Source organism: Cololabis saira, chromosome 3 (genome assembly GCF_033807715.1).
Source record: "Cololabis saira isolate AMF1-May2022 chromosome 3, fColSai1.1, whole genome shotgun sequence".
NCBI classification, from domain to species: domain Eukaryota; kingdom Metazoa; phylum Chordata; class Actinopteri; order Beloniformes; family Belonidae; genus Cololabis; species Cololabis saira.
Window position 1 is genome coordinate 14147261 of NC_084589.1, and position 19631 is coordinate 14166891.

The 19631-nt window shown below is 40.3% G+C and overlaps 1 protein-coding gene across 2 annotated transcripts; it reads left to right on the forward strand.

Moving 5' to 3' along the window:
• The first annotated feature begins 287 nt into the window (after positions 1–287).
• On the forward strand, positions 288–19322 carry depdc1b (DEP domain containing 1B). Of its 2 annotated transcripts, XM_061718226.1 has the most exons (12): positions 362–446; positions 3906–3940; positions 5962–6227; positions 8220–8364; positions 9033–9160; positions 9250–9380; positions 9476–9523; positions 11627–11767; positions 11876–12042; positions 14193–14369; positions 16377–16559; positions 18400–19322. In XM_061718226.1, exons 3-12 carry the CDS (start codon positions 5995–5997, stop codon positions 18562–18564), a joined length of 1518 nt encoding a protein of 505 aa, XP_061574210.1. In that variant the 5' UTR covers positions 362–446; positions 3906–3940; positions 5962–5994; the 3' UTR covers positions 18565–19322. The 2 variants fall into 2 exon arrangements, with proteins under 2 accessions (XP_061574209.1, XP_061574210.1); XM_061718225.1 differs by lacking the exon at positions 3906–3940 and having other exon boundaries at positions 288–446.
• Positions 19323–19631: the final 309 nt, after the last annotated feature.

A 19631-nucleotide genomic window follows, 5' to 3' on the forward strand; every position in this document is an offset into this window, starting at 1 on the left:
TTCTAGAATGTAGATAATAATCTGAATCGTGAATCCAAATGTCATAAACTGGAACTTTATATGTTATATCTACTTTAAATAAACTAATTTATGAAAAAACCACAAACAAGCGACTGTTGCACATGTTTAGTTTTGTTAAAGATAAACTGATAAAGTGGAAGTGTAGTTCCTCCTGGCATTGGGTTGGCACGACTGCGCGCTGCAGACCAACCGTCACGTGACCAGCTCGTTGGCCAATCACGGCGCTCGTCTGCCGTGACGCAGCAGATTCAAAGTTGGCAGCAACGTCTCTGTTAGACTTCAGAAATCCTCCGCATTTATCTGCCAAAGTTGTAAACACGTCCTAAAGTTTACAGCTCCATGTTTCCATAGGTGTGGGGTGACTTCTGGGTGACGGGATGGACGGGGCGGCGGTCGGACCTGGACCTTACCGGGCCACCAAGTTGGTGAGTCTGTTCTGTCTGAAAACGCAACATTGAACACATTTTGTTGTTGTCGTTATTATGTTATATTTTATCTTGTCAGTGTAAATGAGGGATCTAGATAGTTTTAATCCTGTTGCAAAGCCTTGATTACGTCCATTCATTCATACAGTTCCTACCCTAATGTTTTATGTTGAATAAGCGTTCACATTGCTTGAGGCTGATTTATGGTTGCGCGTTAAACCAACGCAGAGCCTACGCCGTAGGGCACGCGGGGACGTGCACGTACGGAGCGCGTCGCCGCGTATCCTACGCCGTAGGCTACGCCGTCGATTTAACGCGGAACCATAAATCAGGCTTTAGTCGTAGTTTGATGGAGATGAAGCTGCCAGCTATCACAGCAGCCTGCTCTTCCTTCAATTACAAAGTTTAATATGTGAAAATCAACTCAATTTCTTCCAGAAAAGCAATATCTTTTATGTAATAATGCGTTTAAGACTGGTACCCTACAATAGTCTAAATTAAACACATTTGCCAGGGCAGTTTCTTGTCTGAACTGTGAATTGTAGCCTCAACATTCCCACAGGAAACATACAAACCTGCAGCTGGTCTGTGTCTATTATCACGTATATACTGGTATTATTAATATTAATATCACTACTATTATTATCATTATTATTACCTGCTGTCATATTTACACTTAGGCTGTGGCTGGGATTATTTAACCCAGTCCAATCCTAATTAACCACCATGTGCATTATTATTATTATTAGTAGTAGTAGTAATAGTAGTAATAATAGTGTTGTTATTATTAATGATGCAAGAATAGTTTTTAACTTTTCATAGATGGAAATCACTGGATTTTAGTATTATATCTGCTACTATATTTAAGAGTTAATGACTGTGAGGAGGGGGGAAAAAGGACAAAAATAAAGGAAAGATGCTAAAGCAGACACAGAAAATGTATTTAATCATGTATTTAACATGGAAAGTGTTTAACAGATAAATGATTGATCCTTAATATTGGAAAATCTCATTTGAAAAAATAAATTACAATGCTGGGAATGCTGGAAAAATGGTCATAAGTATTCAGACCCTTTGCTTGTCCTCCTTGGGATGGTTCTGCTTCAGGTGTCCAGGTGCATTGAATTAAACTGATTGGAGTTAAATTACAATTAAACACACCTGTCTATATCAGACCTTACAGCTCACGGTGAATTTCAGAGCAAATGGGAATCAGGAGGTCGAAGAAACTGCCTAACGAGCTCAGAGACAGAATTGTGGCAAGGCACTGATGAGATCAAGATTGAACTTTTTGGTGTTAATTCTAAGCGGTATGTGTGGATAAAAGCAGGGACTGCTCATCACCTGCCCAATACCATCCCAACAGTGAAACATGGTGGTGGCAGCATCATGCTATAGGGGTGTTTTTCAGCTGGAGGGACAGGACGACTGGTTGCAATTGAAGTAAAGATGGTTGCGGGCAAGTACAGAGATATCCTGGCAGAAAACCTCTTCCAGAGGGCTCAGGACTTCAGACTGGGTCAAAAGTTCACCCTCCAACAATACAATGACCCTAAGCATGCAGCTAAAATAACAAAGGAGTGGCGTGGGAACCACTCTGGGACCATTCTTGACCGGCCCAGCCAGAGCCCTGACCCAAACCCAACTGACCATCTCTGGATAGATTTGAAAATGACTGCCCACCAACATTCACATTCATTCAGACCTGGAGAGATTCTGCAAGGAAGAAGGGCAGAGGATCCCCAAATCTAGGAGTGAAAAACCCTCTTGCGTTATTCCCAAGAAGACTCTTAGCTGTACTTGCTCAAAAGGGGGCTTCTTCTCAATACTGAGCAAAGGGTCTGAATACTTATGACCATGTGATATTTCTGTTTTTCTTTTTTTAATAAATTTGCAAAATGTTTCTACATTTCAGTTTTTTCTGTCAAGATGGGGTGCTGAGTGTAGATTAATGAGAAATAAAATAAATTTTTTTGATTTTAGCATATGGCTGCAATGAAACAAAGAGGGAAAGGTTTAAAGGGATGTAAATACTTTCCGTACCGACTGTATGTATTAATAGTGCTCATTATCCTTGGGAAACCCTCCATGTTGGTAGCTATGTGTTTGGTTCTTGTCACGGCCCAGTGGAAGTAAGCATATTGGTGAGCGTAACCTAACGGAAAGGAATGCAGGGAGAAAAGGTCAGAGACTCCATTGTGGGAACGGGGGAGCCAAATAAACGTGATACAGGGCCCAGGTGTTCCCATCACTCAGTCCGACAAGAGAGGCCAGGTGACACGTCAGACCGTCACTCTGTACATCACTGGTGGAGGCTGCATGTTGCTCTCTGTTTATGTCTCATTTTATACTATTCATAATTTGGTTTCTAAGCCATGTAAATAATTATAGTTATATACTGTTGTGCTGCTAAGAGCACAAGTGCTTCATGGCCAAATGTAACAAAAAGAGACACTGGGAGGTTTCTCTCCTTCCTTTGTGTACTTGAGGTATTCATACATGCCTGTCATTTGTAGGTTAGTGCTCTATTCATTTACATTTGTTTCCATGCTTTCTTTCATCCTGTCATAAAAATGTTGAGATTTTAAAAAACCCTCAAAATAGCTGTTTTGGCTTGATTTATGCTACTATGCCTTCCTTATGTTTTTGTTAGGCAGTCAAATGAAAACAGACGCTTAATGTATAAACAACTACATACATATTTCAGTGATCGTGTTAGAAAAGTTTAAGGTTTGGTAATTCTTTTATGACTGAAGAGATTTGGCATTTCCAAACTGCTCTGCTATGCACAAAACACCGCAACCTTTGGCCTCTTGATTATGAAAAAGAATCATAATCACAAGTATTTTGGTCAATATTAAGATTACAGGTATTACAAATGAGTATCCACTAACCTTTGAAGCATGTTGCATAATTTATCCAACTTAATGTAAAATTCTTAAAATTTGCATCGCAAACTTAACTTTCAGAAAATTTCAGACTAAATAAAAAAAATTCAAGCCCACATAAATGCTGAAAAGCTCTTAGGACAATCCATTAAAGATGTTTTTGGCCCCAACTGACAGTGTGGCCTCCATATTAATGAAATAACTTTGTTGCACACAAAAAGAAGAATTAAATCACCCCTGTTTGGACACTCGTAGTCTGTCTGTGTGCATTTCAGTCAGAACACAAAATAAAATCAGTGTGATCAGGGGATCAGTGGGGCTTTGCAATCTAGTATCTCTAAATAATTCAAAAGCCCCAGGTACACTGTTGTTCTGTCCATCTTGATAATTTGTCACAATAAATTGATTTTGTTACTCGCACATTTTTTTCCATTTTTCTTTCCTCTTTCTGTCTTGTTATGGCAATTCTTCTCTACTTTTCTTTTCTCAAGCTGATTTTCAACATTTTCTACACAAGTAGCTGTGAGTATGATGTTATCTTTCATCTTCCTTTTTTGCATCTTCTTTCAAGGAAAACTGTCCCTTTCATCCCCCTGTCATCTCAAGGTCAGTTTCTTATACATTCTAGGAGGGTTTTAATCTTCCCTACATCTCAGCTCCCCCTCACCTCCCATCACCTCCACTTTGCTTCGTAGTGTTTGGGACTCTTCCAGGTTGTAATAACCTTTGCTATATATCATCCCTCTCTTCTACTTCCATTTCTTTCATTTTTCTTCCACTCACCTGAAAGCCTCTGAGATTTAATCATTCAAAACACTTTTTGTTCTGAAAGTTTATGACTGACAAGAAAAATAGAACATTTTGAGTCATTTTGAGGCTAATTTGGTGGATTGTTTCATTATTAGAGACATTTTATCAGCAGTGTCCTTCATGCACAAGTTATTTGTCATTTTGTATGAATGCAGAACTAGAATGGGTATTGTTTGAAACCAATGCAACACTGAAGTTGTTTGGGAATGACTTGACGAGAACACATCTGGATACTTTGCCTTGGAACAATGTCCATGCAACTTTCTGGATGAAAACTACCCAATCCAATCTGAATACAAGTCAATACTAATGTTTAAGTGTTTACTGTTATAAAGGTGTTAAGTAAAACTACAGTGTTTTATCGTGGCTTTTAAATAATTGTATAATATTTTTGCCAAGCCACAATATCTCAACAGACATACTTCCATCACAAACATGTTCATTTACTGTGATGGATGTATGTCTGTTCAGTCTGCTTTCAACTAACTAGATGAACAATTCCACCAAGTGATCGGGGTGTCATATCCCGACATCTAGAAGCACCTTTCTGAATTCTTTACTTGGTGTATTTCAATCACGGTCCTTTCAATGAAGCATCTAGTTTGACTAATATGACTTTTAACTAAATAACTGATTGCTTTTCTGACTTACCTGTGAATACGTGGTCACTACTAATGTACATGAACGGGTTGGCTGGGTCACACAGATCCCTGGTTACTGGCGTGGTCTTCCCAAGGAGAGGGATGTGACGCAGCGGCAGATCTGTTACTCCTCTCTAAAGATTTCATACTGCAGAATGATCATGTCCAATTATGCTCTGAAATCCACTTATAAATATACCAAACTGAAAGTATAAAATGCTGGTTTAGGTTTGTATGCCATCACTGGCTGTATAGGGGGCTTTGCACAACCAGCTCACATGTGCTTTCTACACTTGGAGAACACATTTGATAGTGTCCGTCAGGGTACTCTATGGCGGTGCTCCAGGAGTATGCGGTACTGGGTCTATTACGATGGACTACTCAATCCCTATTCAAGTGGAGCGATGGTTTGAGACCATGGTTCTCAGTCGAAAGAAAATGAAATGTCCTCTCCAGGTTGGGATTGAAACACTGCCTCAAGTAGAAGAGTTTAAGTATCTCAGGACAGGGTCATGTTCACAAGTGAGGAGGATTTGGTGGGAAATAGACAAGGGGAATAGCTGCAGAACCTGTAGTAATATAGACTCAGGACCGGGCTGTCATGGGGAAGAGGGAGCTGAGCCAAATAGCAAGGCTTTCTGTTTACTGATTGATCCCCGATCCTCCTCTCAACTGGAGCCAGCCAGTGGCTCGGTGTTGGCCGGCAGAAATGTTAATCTGGCATCAACAAAGAGAGAAGAAACACTTCTTTATCAACGAGAATGTATCGCTCTAAATTAGGAGTTGAATAATGTTGTCAGTACCTTAGTTTAAACTTTAATCATCCTTGAAAGGTTAATCTGCTGTGGTCGTGACTGCCGCTGTGCTGTTGTGGGGAAGTTTATCCATTTCATGATAACTTTTTAAACTTCTAGTGTAGTAAAACTTGGTCTCTAGAAATGTCTTTCATGATGAGGGGTTACCATTCTCTCAGGGCATCCAGTATGAGATGCAAATCCACACCAGCAAGGCCTTTCATAACAGTCTCATACTAGATTCACTTTCTTATGACACTAATAAAACTAATTGCAACTAATTGCATAATGGTTAAAAATACCCTTTTCTACAGTGATGATCTTTTCATTTCTTCACGGTTCACATTTCTCTAACCAAATGTTTTGTTTCTGTGTAATGCAGTGGAATGAAACCATTAAACTTTTCCGTGGAGGAATGACACTTCGAAGGCACTGGGCAAACTTCCGTTACTATGACAGCAGTTTCACAGGATCAGAGGCCGTGGACTACCTGCACGAGCTGCTCAGACACAACTGCAACTTTGGACCTGACGTGACTCGGTACCAGACCCTCCAGCTGCTCAGGAAGTTCCTCAAAGCCCACGTGATAGAAGATATCAAAGGACGCCACGGCACAGAGGACTTTGAAGACAGCAGCAATCTGTACAGGTAATGATGGCACGAGGTTTACCCTGAACACTTTACTGGATGATTTACTGAGCAGTGATACAGCTGCAACGTGTGAATGTTAGCAGAAGAACGAGCTTCACAAGGTTAGAAATACAGGACTACTAAAAGATTGTAAAACTACCAGGTGAAAAATGTGTGTTTTGGCAGTAATCTAGACTGCTTTAACCATCACCACGGTTCTGCACAAAATCATCCACTCTATCTGGACCTCTGCTTTGAAGCACTGGCTCTTCACAAAATGAATGTCCACATGCAATTCTCCTTAAAAACCACTTTGAGATGGTTGTCTTGGCAGTTCAAAGCGGGGAGCAGTAGTGTCTCAGCTGTGTAGACCCTCCAACAGCTGTGGTAGCAATTCAACTTTTATGGGCATCTAGGTTAGGAAGGCACAACATTTCACTAGTCAGATTTACCTCTATTGTTATGGTGAACCTTATTAGCCTGCTTTCTGAAATTATGGAAATGGAAATGATGGAAAATATTTTTATGATATTACAGTAAAAATAAAAACATTTTGCGAGTTAGTTTATTTAAAACCAAAAAGAAAACGTATCTGGACCAGTCTTGATGCATGTTTAGGTAATTGTCTCGGCTGAAGACGTAGTGGGACCTAAAGCTCGATTGGCCTCAGATATCCATCACATTATTCCCCAGATTAGCAACATAATACTCTGTTTTCATGATCTCATGCAGCCAAACAAGGTTCCCTCTGCCTGAAGCTGAAGTACAGCTCCAGAGCATTATGCTGCCACTACCGTGTCTCATTGTGGGGACTATTTTTGATGTTTGTGTGGGTTATAGGCCTCTGCCTTCGTTTGCAAAAGGTTTAGTGTGCGATCCTGTGTTAAATCCCTGCATGTAAGATGACGCAGTGACATCTTAAATAACATTGCACTGATGCCCCCTCACTAGATTTGACCTCCTTGAGGATCACTGTCACGGTCCTGAGTGTCTTTTATTGGCCTTAGAAGATTCAGCAGGAGCAGAGATATTTCCTGGCGTACTGTCGCTATGTCTAGTGCACATTTGGTCATGGAGCAGATTTCACACATCAGGCTTCCTGTGCTTCTAAAGGTCTTTGAATTCTCAGTTTTGCTGGCCGTGCACTCAAGGAATCTGCTGTTCAACTGGTCTGGCAGAGTCGGTGTGTTTCCTTGTGTTCTCATGTTTGCTGTGGGCATTAGTTGTTGTTTTCAGCTCTGGACATCTTTTGCAATAATTGTCTGTGTCTTTCTGAGCTCAGTATGTGTGTCAGTCAACTAAGCTACACCTGCACTGGCTTTTGTGAAACTGTAGACTTAATTATTGCCTAACAGCTGGTACATTGGCTGAAGTTCAGCTTATTTCATGGATATGCTATTGTGTGTAATTTTTAAGCCTTTGGAGATTTAGTTTTAGCCTAATAATTATACTATGGTGTTTCTGTTATGACTCTTTGCATTTGGTTAAATTGCAATATAATGTGAGAGATTAAAGCCGTTAAGGTTCTTAAGAGGCCCTTTCATGTCTTGTCAGCCTGTGTAACTTAAATTGCTCCTTAAAGTGTCAGTTTATGGCGTTAATTATGACTTCAGGACGATCCAGACTGAGTGTTTGATTAGATGAACGAGATGAAATTGCATTAACTCCTTTCCAAATACTTCAGTGACAGGAAGATTCAGCAGAAGTCTTTTTATTTATGGCAGTTCATTTTTTTCTAATAATTTTGACCACATCAATATTCAAAACATTTTTAATAAAGAAAATTAAATACATATTTTAATTTAAAAATGAGCTCAAGAGGGGCCTTGACGTTGAGGAACGTTGAACTGTGTTGATTTTTTTTTATTTCACTGGTTGCTATTTTGGATAATTGTCCCATAGTTACTTTAGCTAATAATTTGACCTTACATGTTTTACCTCGTGAGGAGAAGACATTACTCCATCTTCACAGGTCAGCAGAGGTTACCTCTCTGTTATTTTTCTCACCAGGTTCCCCACACTGTCTCCTCTAAAGTCTCTTCCAACGAGACCGCTGTGGAGAGACAGCAGCGACCTGCCCAGACTCATCCGCTGGGACGACTATGAAGAACTGCCTCAGCGGGAAAATGTAGCACCCTCGAAATCCACCGTCATGGTAAGAAGGGAAACACAGATGCCCAGCTTGTCCAGTTCTTTCAATGGATTTTAAAGTAAGAGGGAAGATGCACTGCAAAAACTCAAAATCTTACCAGGACTATTTGTCTTATTTCTAGTTAAAATATCTCATTTTTAGTCAGAAAATCTCATTACACTTACAGTAAAACAAGAGTCATTACCAGAAAAATAACTTGTTATTTGACAATTTTCACCTGTTTCAAGTACATTTTCACTTGAAATAAGTAGAAAAATCTGCCAGTAGGACAAGATTTATCTTCTCATTACAAGAAAAAAAAAACTTGTTCCACTGGCAGATTTTTCTACTTATTTTAAGTGAAAATCTACTTGAAACACGTGAAAAGTTTTGTTTTTTCCAGGGATGAGTCGTATATTCTTGTTAAGATTTTGAGTTTTTGCAGTGTGACAGTTTGGTATAAATTAGCTATTTTCACCATTTCATTTCATAACTCATGTTTTCATTTAGATAATAATGCTTCCGAGGTTAAAGCAGAACACTGACAAAACTAAAACGAAATCTTTATATAGTGCGTTGTAGTACCAGTAAAGCTCATTTGTTCTAGGGTTTTGTTTTCAAAGTCACATCAAACATTTAAAAAGTACATAAATAAAAACAACCTTTTTCCTTCTTTGCTTCATTTGAATCAGTCTTCAGATTTATGGAATAAGAGACACAGTGTAGCTATCGGAGATGTGCATGAATGCAAGGTCATACGCAGGAAGGAAGTAACTCCAAAACAAGTGGACCACATCTGGAAATCGTTGACGATTGCACAGTACGTTTACCTTTTATGTCACCTCCATCCTCCTTTTGTTGTTTTTCTTTTCACTGTCTTGACAATTGATGCTTTGTCTCTCATTTAAGTTTACAGAGAGTTCTGGGCTTGAGGACGTTGGATGGAGTTTTGAACCCGGCACATGTGAATGGAAAGCACATTGTTCACAATGTGTTCAGCATTAACAAAGCAGGCATTGTTGTATTGCAGAACAAAGCTGGTATGATGCATCAATTCACATTCATTCATTTGTTGTTTTTTTTACCTCAACTTAAACAGGATAAAATTATTAATCTAAATCCTTTTCATTTCCAGAGGACATGCCTTATTGGGTTGTATCAGCAATGAAATGCCTTGCAAACTGTAAGTATGCAGTTTTACTGCTTGAAACTACGGTAGTAATAAATTGAAAAAAAAAAGAATCACCATGTGCCTTAGGATCATTTCAACATTTTTGGGCAATGATTGGAGTTAAACAATTGAAGGAAATGGGTACTTTTTAAAAGTCAAGAAATCTAAATCTAAAAAAAAAAAAAACATAAATCCATCTGACATAGAACACTTTTTGTCACATTCAGTGAATATCTCCTCACTGTCCACAGGCTGCTTACGTTGTGAGGAAGCTCATATAAAATATAAAATAAACAGTCTTAATGCACAGCCCTGAGGGTTGTTGCATGAAAGTAGAATCAAGAAACCGAGGATGTCTGAGAAAGCAGGTCTTGAAATATCCTACTGATTCATCCCGGTTTCATTCTACTACATGGACACCAAGCCAGAGTGAGAAGACGTGGCTCTGTCAAGTTAGGTGCAACTCATCCTGCTACTTTCATGGTTTTCCCTAATCTGCAGCCGGCTACTAAAATGACAGGCCGGGGCTTTGCAAGAGACGAAACTTGGTTAATTAGCAAACGGAAGAGCCTCAGAAAGAAGTTATTTGCGGTGAATAAACACAACAGCAGGAGCTCCATCTCCTTCATCCACCCGAAACACACTCCCGGAGGAAAGCCGTTCAGTGAGAGCTTCATTATTCATAACATTGGCCAAAAACATCCACACCAGTATGATTACATCCTAAATGAATACTGTTAGGTCTAGAAGTGTTTGATAACTGAGAGAAGTTTTACGATTTTTGCATTTATATACCAACACAGTGTATCTGAAAGGAAACGGTCAACATATGATCATAATAACGGGCCGCTGGGTGGCACAGTGGTTACAGCATATACTGAGGCTACAGTCTTCCTGCCGCGGTCGCAGGTTCGAGTCCCGGCCTGCGACCCTTTGCTGCATGTCATCCCCATTCTTTCTCTCTACCCCTTTCCTGTCTAAACTTTGAATAAAGGACACTAGAGCCAAAACCAAAAACATATGATCAAAATGTAGACTTTCAGCTTTAATTTTTTTCTTTTAAAAAGATATATGGAAGAAAATATGGCATTTAGGAATTACAGCTATGTTAATCAAAGTAACTCCATTTTCAATGACTGAAAAGATGACACGTTGACTGCACTCAGTCCACTTATTACTTAAAAACAGTCAAAGCGTATCACTGGTCTAGAGTTTGCATTTAGCAGCTGTGTGACTGGAGATAACAATATGAAGTTCAAGCAGATCACAGTCCAAGTGAGGGGGACCATCATTGGGCTTAAAGGGCACCTATTATGAAAAACAGGTTTTTTCTTGCTTTAACATATAAAGTGGTCTCCCCTCAGCCTGCCAACTCAGAGAAGGAGGAAAGCAACCAAATTCTGCAGTGTCTGTACAGCCGCCCGGATGATCCATCCAGTGTGATGTGGATCTACGAGCCGTTCAGATTCTGCTCCCGTCGTTACGTAACGGCGGGAGCGATGCGTGAAACCACGCCCACAACTAACTCCACCGGCCGGAGCTTCCGACATTTTTTCATAGCGGTGTATCGGGTCATTCAGGCAGCCAATCAGCACAGAGCCTCATTATCATAGCCCCGCCCACTCAGAATCCTGCATAGATAATGAGGTTAGAGAATGGGAAGATAAAGACATGGCTCAGAGGCTGAATTTAGCAAAAACAATCAAACGCTTGTTTTTAAGACATTCAAGGCCTGTTTAAAATAGGTATTAGATGCCATAATAGGTCCCCTTTAACATTTTGTATCAAGTATCAACAGATGTAACAGCATCCAGAAACTGCTTACCCTACCATTAAACATTCTCAAAGAACAGGTGTCATATATTCAGATTAAACAGTGTGATATTTGTAAATCTATGACATTTGGTCGCTGCAATTTAAAAATATTTTTTATGTAATATAAAACTGGTTTTCCATGCATTACTGATAATCACTAATTTAAAAAATCACAATATTATCATTCTACTATTTTAAAATCTAATTTATCTGCTATTGTCATTTACCTGTACAGTTGTTTCTCTGCAGTTCCAGACTTTTCTTTTAAGAAATAACACTGGCCCTTGACCTTTTCCTCAGGGCCTAATGGCAATGACGCCGGGCAGCCAGTGTACCCCGGCTTTGAGCGGGATGTTCTGAGAACAGTAGCTGATTACTACCAGAAACTTAAAGAGCCCTTGCTGACTTTCCATCTGTATGAGGTCTTTGTCAACATTCTCAGTGAGTACTTCACATCGTGGACCCACCGCAGATAAATATCTGCTGGTATTCACTTTGTCCAAGTCTGTGCTCAGAGAGCAGGACTAGCCTCTCCTCGTATGATTGCAGGTCTGCTGCAGGATCAGGACGTGGCCACTCAGGCCCTTCAAGTCAGCTGCCTCCTACTGCCTCCTCCCAACCGCAGACGCCTCCAGCTTTTACTGCGTCTCATGGCCCGCGTGTGCCAGAACCCCCACCTGCCTCCGCTCAACGACACTGTTCCAACCCGCACACTGGTACTCTTTCTTACAGCTGTCACTCTTTCTTACAGCTGTCACTCTTTCTTACAGCTGTCACTCTTTCTTACAGCTGTCACTCTTTTTTTAATTTTATGTCAACTCTGATATTACCTAAGTAGGTAATAACTGCAATACTTTAAAGGTCCTAGATTATGATATTCAGAAGTTTCTTTACCCTCACACTGCAAAAACTCAAAATCTTACCAGGAGTATTTGTCTTATTTTCTAGTTAAAATGTCTTATTTTTAGACAAAAAATCTCATTACACTTAAAACAAGAGTCATTACCAGAAAAATAACTTTTTATTTGACAATTTTCACCTGTTTCACGTAAATGTTCACTTGAAATAAGTAGAAAAATCTGCCAGTGGGACAAGATTTATCTTCTCATTACAAGCAAACTTATTTTAAGTGAAAATCTACTTGAAACAGGTGAAAATTGTTGTTTTTTTCCAGTGATGAGTCTTGTTTTAAGTGTAATGAGATTTTTTGACTAAAAATGAGACATTTTAACTAGAAATAAGACAAATATTCTTGTTAAGATTTTGAGTTTTTGCAGTGCACAACCCAGAGATTTCTGGATTGCCTATTTTCTTTATTTTTTACTGTGCCTCTTTCAACATGGTTTCGTTTTTTGATCCCGTGAGGCGACTTTAATGTTATCAGTCACTTTACTGAACCAATCTAATGCAGAATATGCATTTGAGTGAACATGAATAATGGTTCAGCACACCCCCCCCTTCCATCCATACATCAGTATCAAAACAGTAATGTGTCTGGATGGCTGGGATATCAAGGTCTGATGCAGAGAGCCCAGGTGGGGTACAGATTTGTCTGTGCCTGCTGTTCAGTCAGCAAGCTCACGTTTTTTCCTGACATCATGACAACGAAGTGCTCAGATTTTGAGTGGTTAAAAACACATTTTATTGTTTTGTTGTTTGCATAACACTTAAAATTTAATCACACTACATTGACGATGCTTATTTGATGCTAATAGTCATGTTTGAGCTGTTATAAAGTCAGGAAAACTATAATATAGGGAACCGTGTAGCTTAAAGGTGAAGTCTCTTATGTTTGGATTTAAGCTGTGACTGTGATTTGAATAAACTCCAGCATGTGGAGTAACTTAACTTTAGATGTCCAACTTTTCCTCTTCTGCAAGGAAACTCAGTACTTTAAAACTAAGACATCCTTCCTGTTGGGGAGAGAAACAAATCTAAAACTCTGCTGTATGGACGTAGCTCTTTGAGATGGAACAAGCAATGGCTGTTTTTTGTGGAGGGGGTTATGTCTGTTCAGCTTTTGCTGTACAATTGCTCCAATCAAACTGTACGTTTGTCAACAGCTGTTTGATGGGACCATATTTAATTAATTATGCGAGTCCTGATGTAGGAAGAACATGCAAACTCCACACAGAAAGGGACCAACAAGGATAACTATGACATCTCTGTGCTCTTCTATTTTAATCTATAATGTCACTAATTTATAAATCTCTTCCAGTTCTTGGAAAATTGGGAGAGATGTGTACAGCTGTTTAAGTTCAGCCTTAGGAAGCAAGTCATTCTGCTTATTTTTTCTTTGTGACCTTGTTCTTGTTCACCTTCATCTCCCCACCTCAGCACATTTGATGCTCTAGGGGTGAAGAAAAACATTATTTGTGAAAATCATCTATAAAATCCTCGCATTGGGATAATCTTCATGGGCACTGCAAGCCTTTCTGCCATACCAATGACAGATTTCTGTTCCACAATATGTTGACAGGCTAGAAAATAGATGATTCCTAAATTCCTGACTTCAGCAAAAGAGGAATCCACAAGTAAAGCCATCTTCTGAAAGTTTAATAGCAGCGAAACCTTGAGATATACATACTGACTGCAAATCTGAAATAAGAGGAAATATTCCTGGAAAGTACATTATTTATTTCCTACCTCAGCATATTATATGTATTAAGGAAAGCTTATCTCTAGGCAACTGACGTCCAGTAGAAACTAAATATCAGTATTTCAAGCACAAAAGGTCATGTTTGACCTTTAAACAAAGTTTGAGTGAACTTACTTTTATGAATAGATAAGTAGATAAGTAGATCCTGAATGGAGTTGATGTATGTTTGTAAGGTTTATTCTCTTATCCAATATCCATTGTGACCAGATGGTGCAGATGTTTTCCCCCTGCGTTCTGGGCTCAGCAGACGACATGGACCTGGACGAGCTACTTGCTACTAAACTGGTGACGTTCATGATGGAGCACCGTGACGCCGTCTTCCACGCGAACAGCAAGCTGCGCTGCCAGGTCGACGAGCATCTGTCGCACCTCAAAAGAGCTCAGGTGAGAACACGTCCCGACTGCCGAGCAGTGACTGTTCACCGCCCGCTTCTTCAGTCGTGCGTCTCAGCCGCTTTTTGCAAACAGCCGACTTGGTCCCGGCGGGGTTTCCACTCTGGAACTTGGTGGTTTTCATGTTTCACGGATGCTTGCAATCTGAAGTTTTACCATTTCTTTACAGGGAAAAATATCTGTTATGATGATTCTTGATGACTCCATCATTTTCAGGCCCACATAACTGCACGTGATTGGTCTCAGCCTTCAACTTTACCATTAAAGTCATATCAACCATACAATTGGATACACTTTTCCATTTCTGCAGGCAGTAGTAGGATTAAATGTGTGGGAGGCTTGCCATAATTCTGAGGCAGCACTTGAGCGTGGGAAGCTGGAAAAAAAAAACATCTTCATGCTCTGAGTGCAGAGTCACTTTTGTGACTTTTTGATGACAGAGTTTGACAGTTAGATAATATCTCTGCTCTCACGATTGGCCGCATTAAATGATAGAGTGCTCTTCTGAAAGCTTTTGGTGATTTCTCTTTCTTTCTCTGTGCTTGACCCTTTCATACTGATGTTCGAGTTGAGTTTTGAATGATGCATCAGAAAATGAGGAATGGCATTTGTTGATGGTGTGTGTTCAAGACGGAGGGATCTACAAATAAAGGACTGATTTTTATCTTCTTTATCAGCAGGCAGTTATGTTTTAGTATTTTCTTCTGGAAATGGAAATGCAAACATAATATTGATTGAACAAATTGTTGTAAACTTACAAGGTCCAACACATGGCTGGGTGTCGCGGCAAAATCAAAGTCCAAAAGAAAACTGGCAGCACCAGCACAGACCACAGGACTTCAGATTATCAGATTAAAACAAGAGGTGTGTGCGTTATGAGATAAGGGCGAGGGTGTATATTTCAAGTTATATTGTAAATTCATGATGGGGCTGTTCTCAGGAGTCCACAAAGCAGACATTTGCCATCACTGTTCTCGTTACTTGTTTCTTCACGTACTTTAATGGGACTTGGGCAAAGTCGCATAATTGTAAACACAACGATAACTTAATACTTGGATGAAAATCAGACAGTCAATGACTGCCTGGAGTCTGGAGTCCTCCTTGGAGTTTTCTCCTCGGAGATGCTTCACCACTTCACCAAACCTCCACTGCAGCCACATTCAGTTGCTGCTCATTCTCTGGGATTTTCTATCTGAGTTTTGTCTTCAGTAACTGAAATGTTACTTTATGAAGTGGAGAGCAGGTGACTGTCTTGGTCAATGAAACATCATTTTTCAGAGGCCAATTGAAAGTTTTTGTCTTTAAAAAGGTGTACGCCTAGTTTTCACCCAAAACAAGTTGGGATAGGCTCCAGCAGATCCCTGTTACCCCTCATAAGAATACGCAGCACGTTTTAGCACGTTTAGGTTCATGATCTGTCAGTTTTGTAGCATTTGTCTTAATATGAGCACCTCAGATCTCATCTTGTTACTTCAGTCATCAGTACCAGTGAGCCTCCTTCTCCATACAATTGCCTTCCCATCATTCTGACAAGTTAATCTTGGTTTCATCCATCTAAAGTGTCCCTTTTGATTTCCTTTTGATCGCTCCAGACATACGGCCGCTAAATGCAAAACTTGATAATGCAATATCGGCTCCAGACTTTTTAATTTGATTCGTTTGTATTAAAGTAATGAGGAATGAAATGCACCTTTTCACTCGACTGACCTAAACCAATTAACTCCTGAAAACGCAGGTATTCTCATTAAAGTGGCTGTGATTAACCCCCCCCCACCTCAAAAAAACCCCATTGTGGTGGTGTAAAGAGGCAAAATCCTAAAACTGTCATTGTCCAAATATGCACTTCAGCAGCACATGCGTCACATCAATATCTTTGTTTTAAAAATAGTTGTTTTTATATTTTTTCAACTGAACTGGTTAAAATGCATGAGATATCGAGAATGTTTCATATTCTTTACATGTGTACATAAATGCAACGTGTCTTCTGTCTTCCCTAAGATCAAATACGTTGGCTCAGATACGGATTTCAGCGCCTCACCGGCCTTTTGCAAACAGATCAGGGTCATGGAGAGTGAAGAGCAGAAGGTGATCGGTACCGAGACCCCGTTGCAGCAGTTGCTGGAAGGTCTGATTGCAGACAAAGAACTCCCCGCGAAGGACAAGAAGAAAAGACTTAAACAGGTACATGTATGCAAAATTATGCACTCAAGTAACAAACCATAAGATACCATATGTCATGTGCGTTAAACAGCATGTTTGCTGTACTGTGTTAGGTATATTATGAACATTTTTAAAAAAGGAGGGTTTTTTCAAAGCCTTATGTGCGGATCATGCTTGTACGTAGCAGCTTACACGTAGTTTACACGTAGCTTACGTATGTTGTAGTCAGGATTTAGATTTGTCCGTTGTGCGTCTCTGTCGTTACACCATCAAACACTAGGTGGCGGTGTGGGCTCTTTTCTGCAGTCCTGTAGTTTGCAGTAGTGAGCTTCCTTTTGTTTACTTTCTTTATGTAGCTCAGACACAGTGACGGTGCCAATAAAGCATATCTTATGAGTTGCAGCTGATAAATGGGAGCCACATTAGTATTTACTGACGCTGCAGCTATTTATCTCTACTGTGCTTGAAATTGATTGAGTAGTTGCAGGGAATGCGTTGAAGGAAATATAGTGCTACCAAGAGAGAAATAGATGAGAGCAACACATCTGGAAACCTTGCCCTTCTGCAGTGTTCCTGCTTCTTTTTAGGTGAAAACGGATTTGAGTTTTGACATTTTTATTAATATGCAGGTGATAAGTAAGATAACACTGTCGCTCTGTAGCTAATTGGTGCCCAAATTCTAAGGTTTGTCAGGCGAATATGATGTACAGTGGTTATGAGTCACAGTTTCTAGTTCTAATTATCAAAAGTTAGCTTTCAGATTTTGGGAAGATAGAATATGTTCAGAATATGTCTGTCTTCGTCAAAGCAGATGGAGGTGTCGCATGCCGACATCTGGAACTGCATAATTGAATTTCAGGTAGTGTGTTTTGATGCTGCTGTTTCAGTGAAGAATCACATCTGACTGCTACAATGTTTTACATCAGAAGCTACTGCTTTTTATCTCACTTATAATGATGGGATGAGCAAAAACGATGAGCAAACTGACCAGATCCCCCAGTTTACCGTTCACATCTTCACCACAGATTACCTGAAGCCACAAATCCATCTCTCCTCTTACTGTCTGAGTCTCTCGAGGAAGTGAACAAAAATCAGTTCAATTTTACAGATTTTATGAACAAAATGCAACTTTTAGGCATGATGCCGCTGGTTTTCCAGGATGCTGCTCGTAGCTTCACAGTGTTTGGTACCCAAAAGGGAGAAGAACATGATTTATTACTGTTGTTGCTGTCTGCAAATGCCCACATTTCTGTGGAGGGCTCAGCCTGTCTGTACGCACAAAATTACCCGTCTGTGCTTCGGTTTACTGTAGGCAATATTTTAATTCTTTATTAAAAACAGTCGTAGTAATGATTCTATTTGAAGATCTTTACAAGCATAGCTTGTTGGTGTTGTCAAAATCTGGTGAGGTAGACCTGAGCTAACATAGGAGCTCCTTGAATTAGCTGGGTATAACTCTTAATTTTGGTCCTTTTCATCTGGCAAGATATGGCATCTGTGAGAAAACATTGCGTGCACTGCAAATACTGTATTGTTAAGCTTATAACCTTTCCACCACGAAGGGCAATGCTTTTGTCGTTCAAAAACAGCCGCAGCCCTAACTATGCTTACATTTGTGGCTTTATATAAGTTTACCTGAGAAGGCACGAAAAGTGTCGCCCGTAGTTCTGCAAGCTAGTTTAATCATTGTTGGGACAGGAGTCCAAAGTTACTTTCGCATTTTACTTTTGTGGGAACAGGAGGCTGTGAGAGAGATGGAGCACCCTAAAAATAATCAGATAGTCCTTGAAATGGAATTGAAATTTCTTTTGCGTAGGAATGCTGTCTTGTGAAATACGTTCCATTTTCTTCCTACTTCCAGTTCCAGAGGTCCTACCCCGAAGTTTACCAGCGTAGGTTCCCCACCGAGGAGAGCAAGGCTGCCGTCATCCCAGAGAAACCGCCCCGACAGAGACCTCAACTCCCGTTCTTCAACCTTAAAAAGTCTTTCCAGCCTTTCCAGAGGAGCTGGAGTTTTAGGGCGTGATTCATCCCCACAGACATATTTACACTATTAATGCTCCCCTGCATCATCCAGTCACGGGACGAGGACGAGCTCGGCTGTCACAGTGCCCTGGTCACAACTGAGGTACTATTTATTAACCACTTCTCCTGAATTTGACAGAATAAATCAGTTTTTATGGTACTGTTAAATTTAAATAATAATAATAATAAACATTAATATAATGGCTACATGCACAATGATCTGGATGGGTGAAAAGACCCTTTCAAATCACAGTAAAGACAATAAACAATGCAAAGTTTGTAATCTGAGGTTTCAAAATACTAAGAAAATGTACTTTGATGTCTGGATTAGAAACACTGGGCACAAGTTTTATTACACTGTTAATTCAGTGTAGCTATATGCACTATATTGACAAAAGTAGAAAGAGAAAAAAAAACATCACACCATGACATTGTTTTCAAATACATGTACTCAGGTTTCCCACGCATCCTGGAAAACCTGGAAAAAGATTGGTCAATTTTCCAGTCCTGGAAAACATGGAAAATGACAAAAAAAAAAAAAAGGTCAAATGTCCTGGAAAATGATCTTCCCCCTGCCTTGTTAGTGAATGTAAACGGGTTAAACGTTCTGCAGATGTACATCTGTTGACACCTGATCAGGGCAACATTCAGGCTGCACCACGGAGTAGGAGGCCCCGCGTCCCTGCTTCTAGCTGGCACAGCGCCCCACGTGACGCTACCAGCCAATCAAATCTCCTCCTTTGCTGAGAGTGCTTCTCCAACCTAAGCCGCTTTTGCACTAGTATCGCTTCTCCTCGGTTCTACCCGCCACGGCCCCATTTTGCACTTTCGCACTAGGGCTGAGGCGGGCAGAGCCGCTCCAAGTCGATACTTTTTTCTGTAACCATTTCAGCGAGGTTCTATAGCGGGCTGAGCCGGGACTATTTCTGAGGTCACCACCCTCCTCGCCACCGACTGGTCGGGGGTCGGGGACGTCACCACCCTCCTCGCCACCGACTGGTCGGGGGTCGGGGACGTCACCACCCTCCTCGCCACCGATTGGTCGGGGGGCGGGGCCGTCAAACGTTT

Coding starts and splice junctions, on each gene's coding strand:
- depdc1b (XM_061718225.1), top strand. CDS start 399: ATGGACGGGGCGGCGGTCGGACCTGGACCTTACCGGGCCACCAAGTTG. Junction 8,365..9,032: donor CCTCGAAATCCACCGTCATG/GTAAGAAGGGAA, acceptor CATTTGAATCAG/TCTTCAGATTTATGGAATAA. Junction 11,768..11,875: donor GGTCTTTGTCAACATTCTCA/GTGAGTACTTCA, acceptor GTATGATTGCAG/GTCTGCTGCAGGATCAGGAC.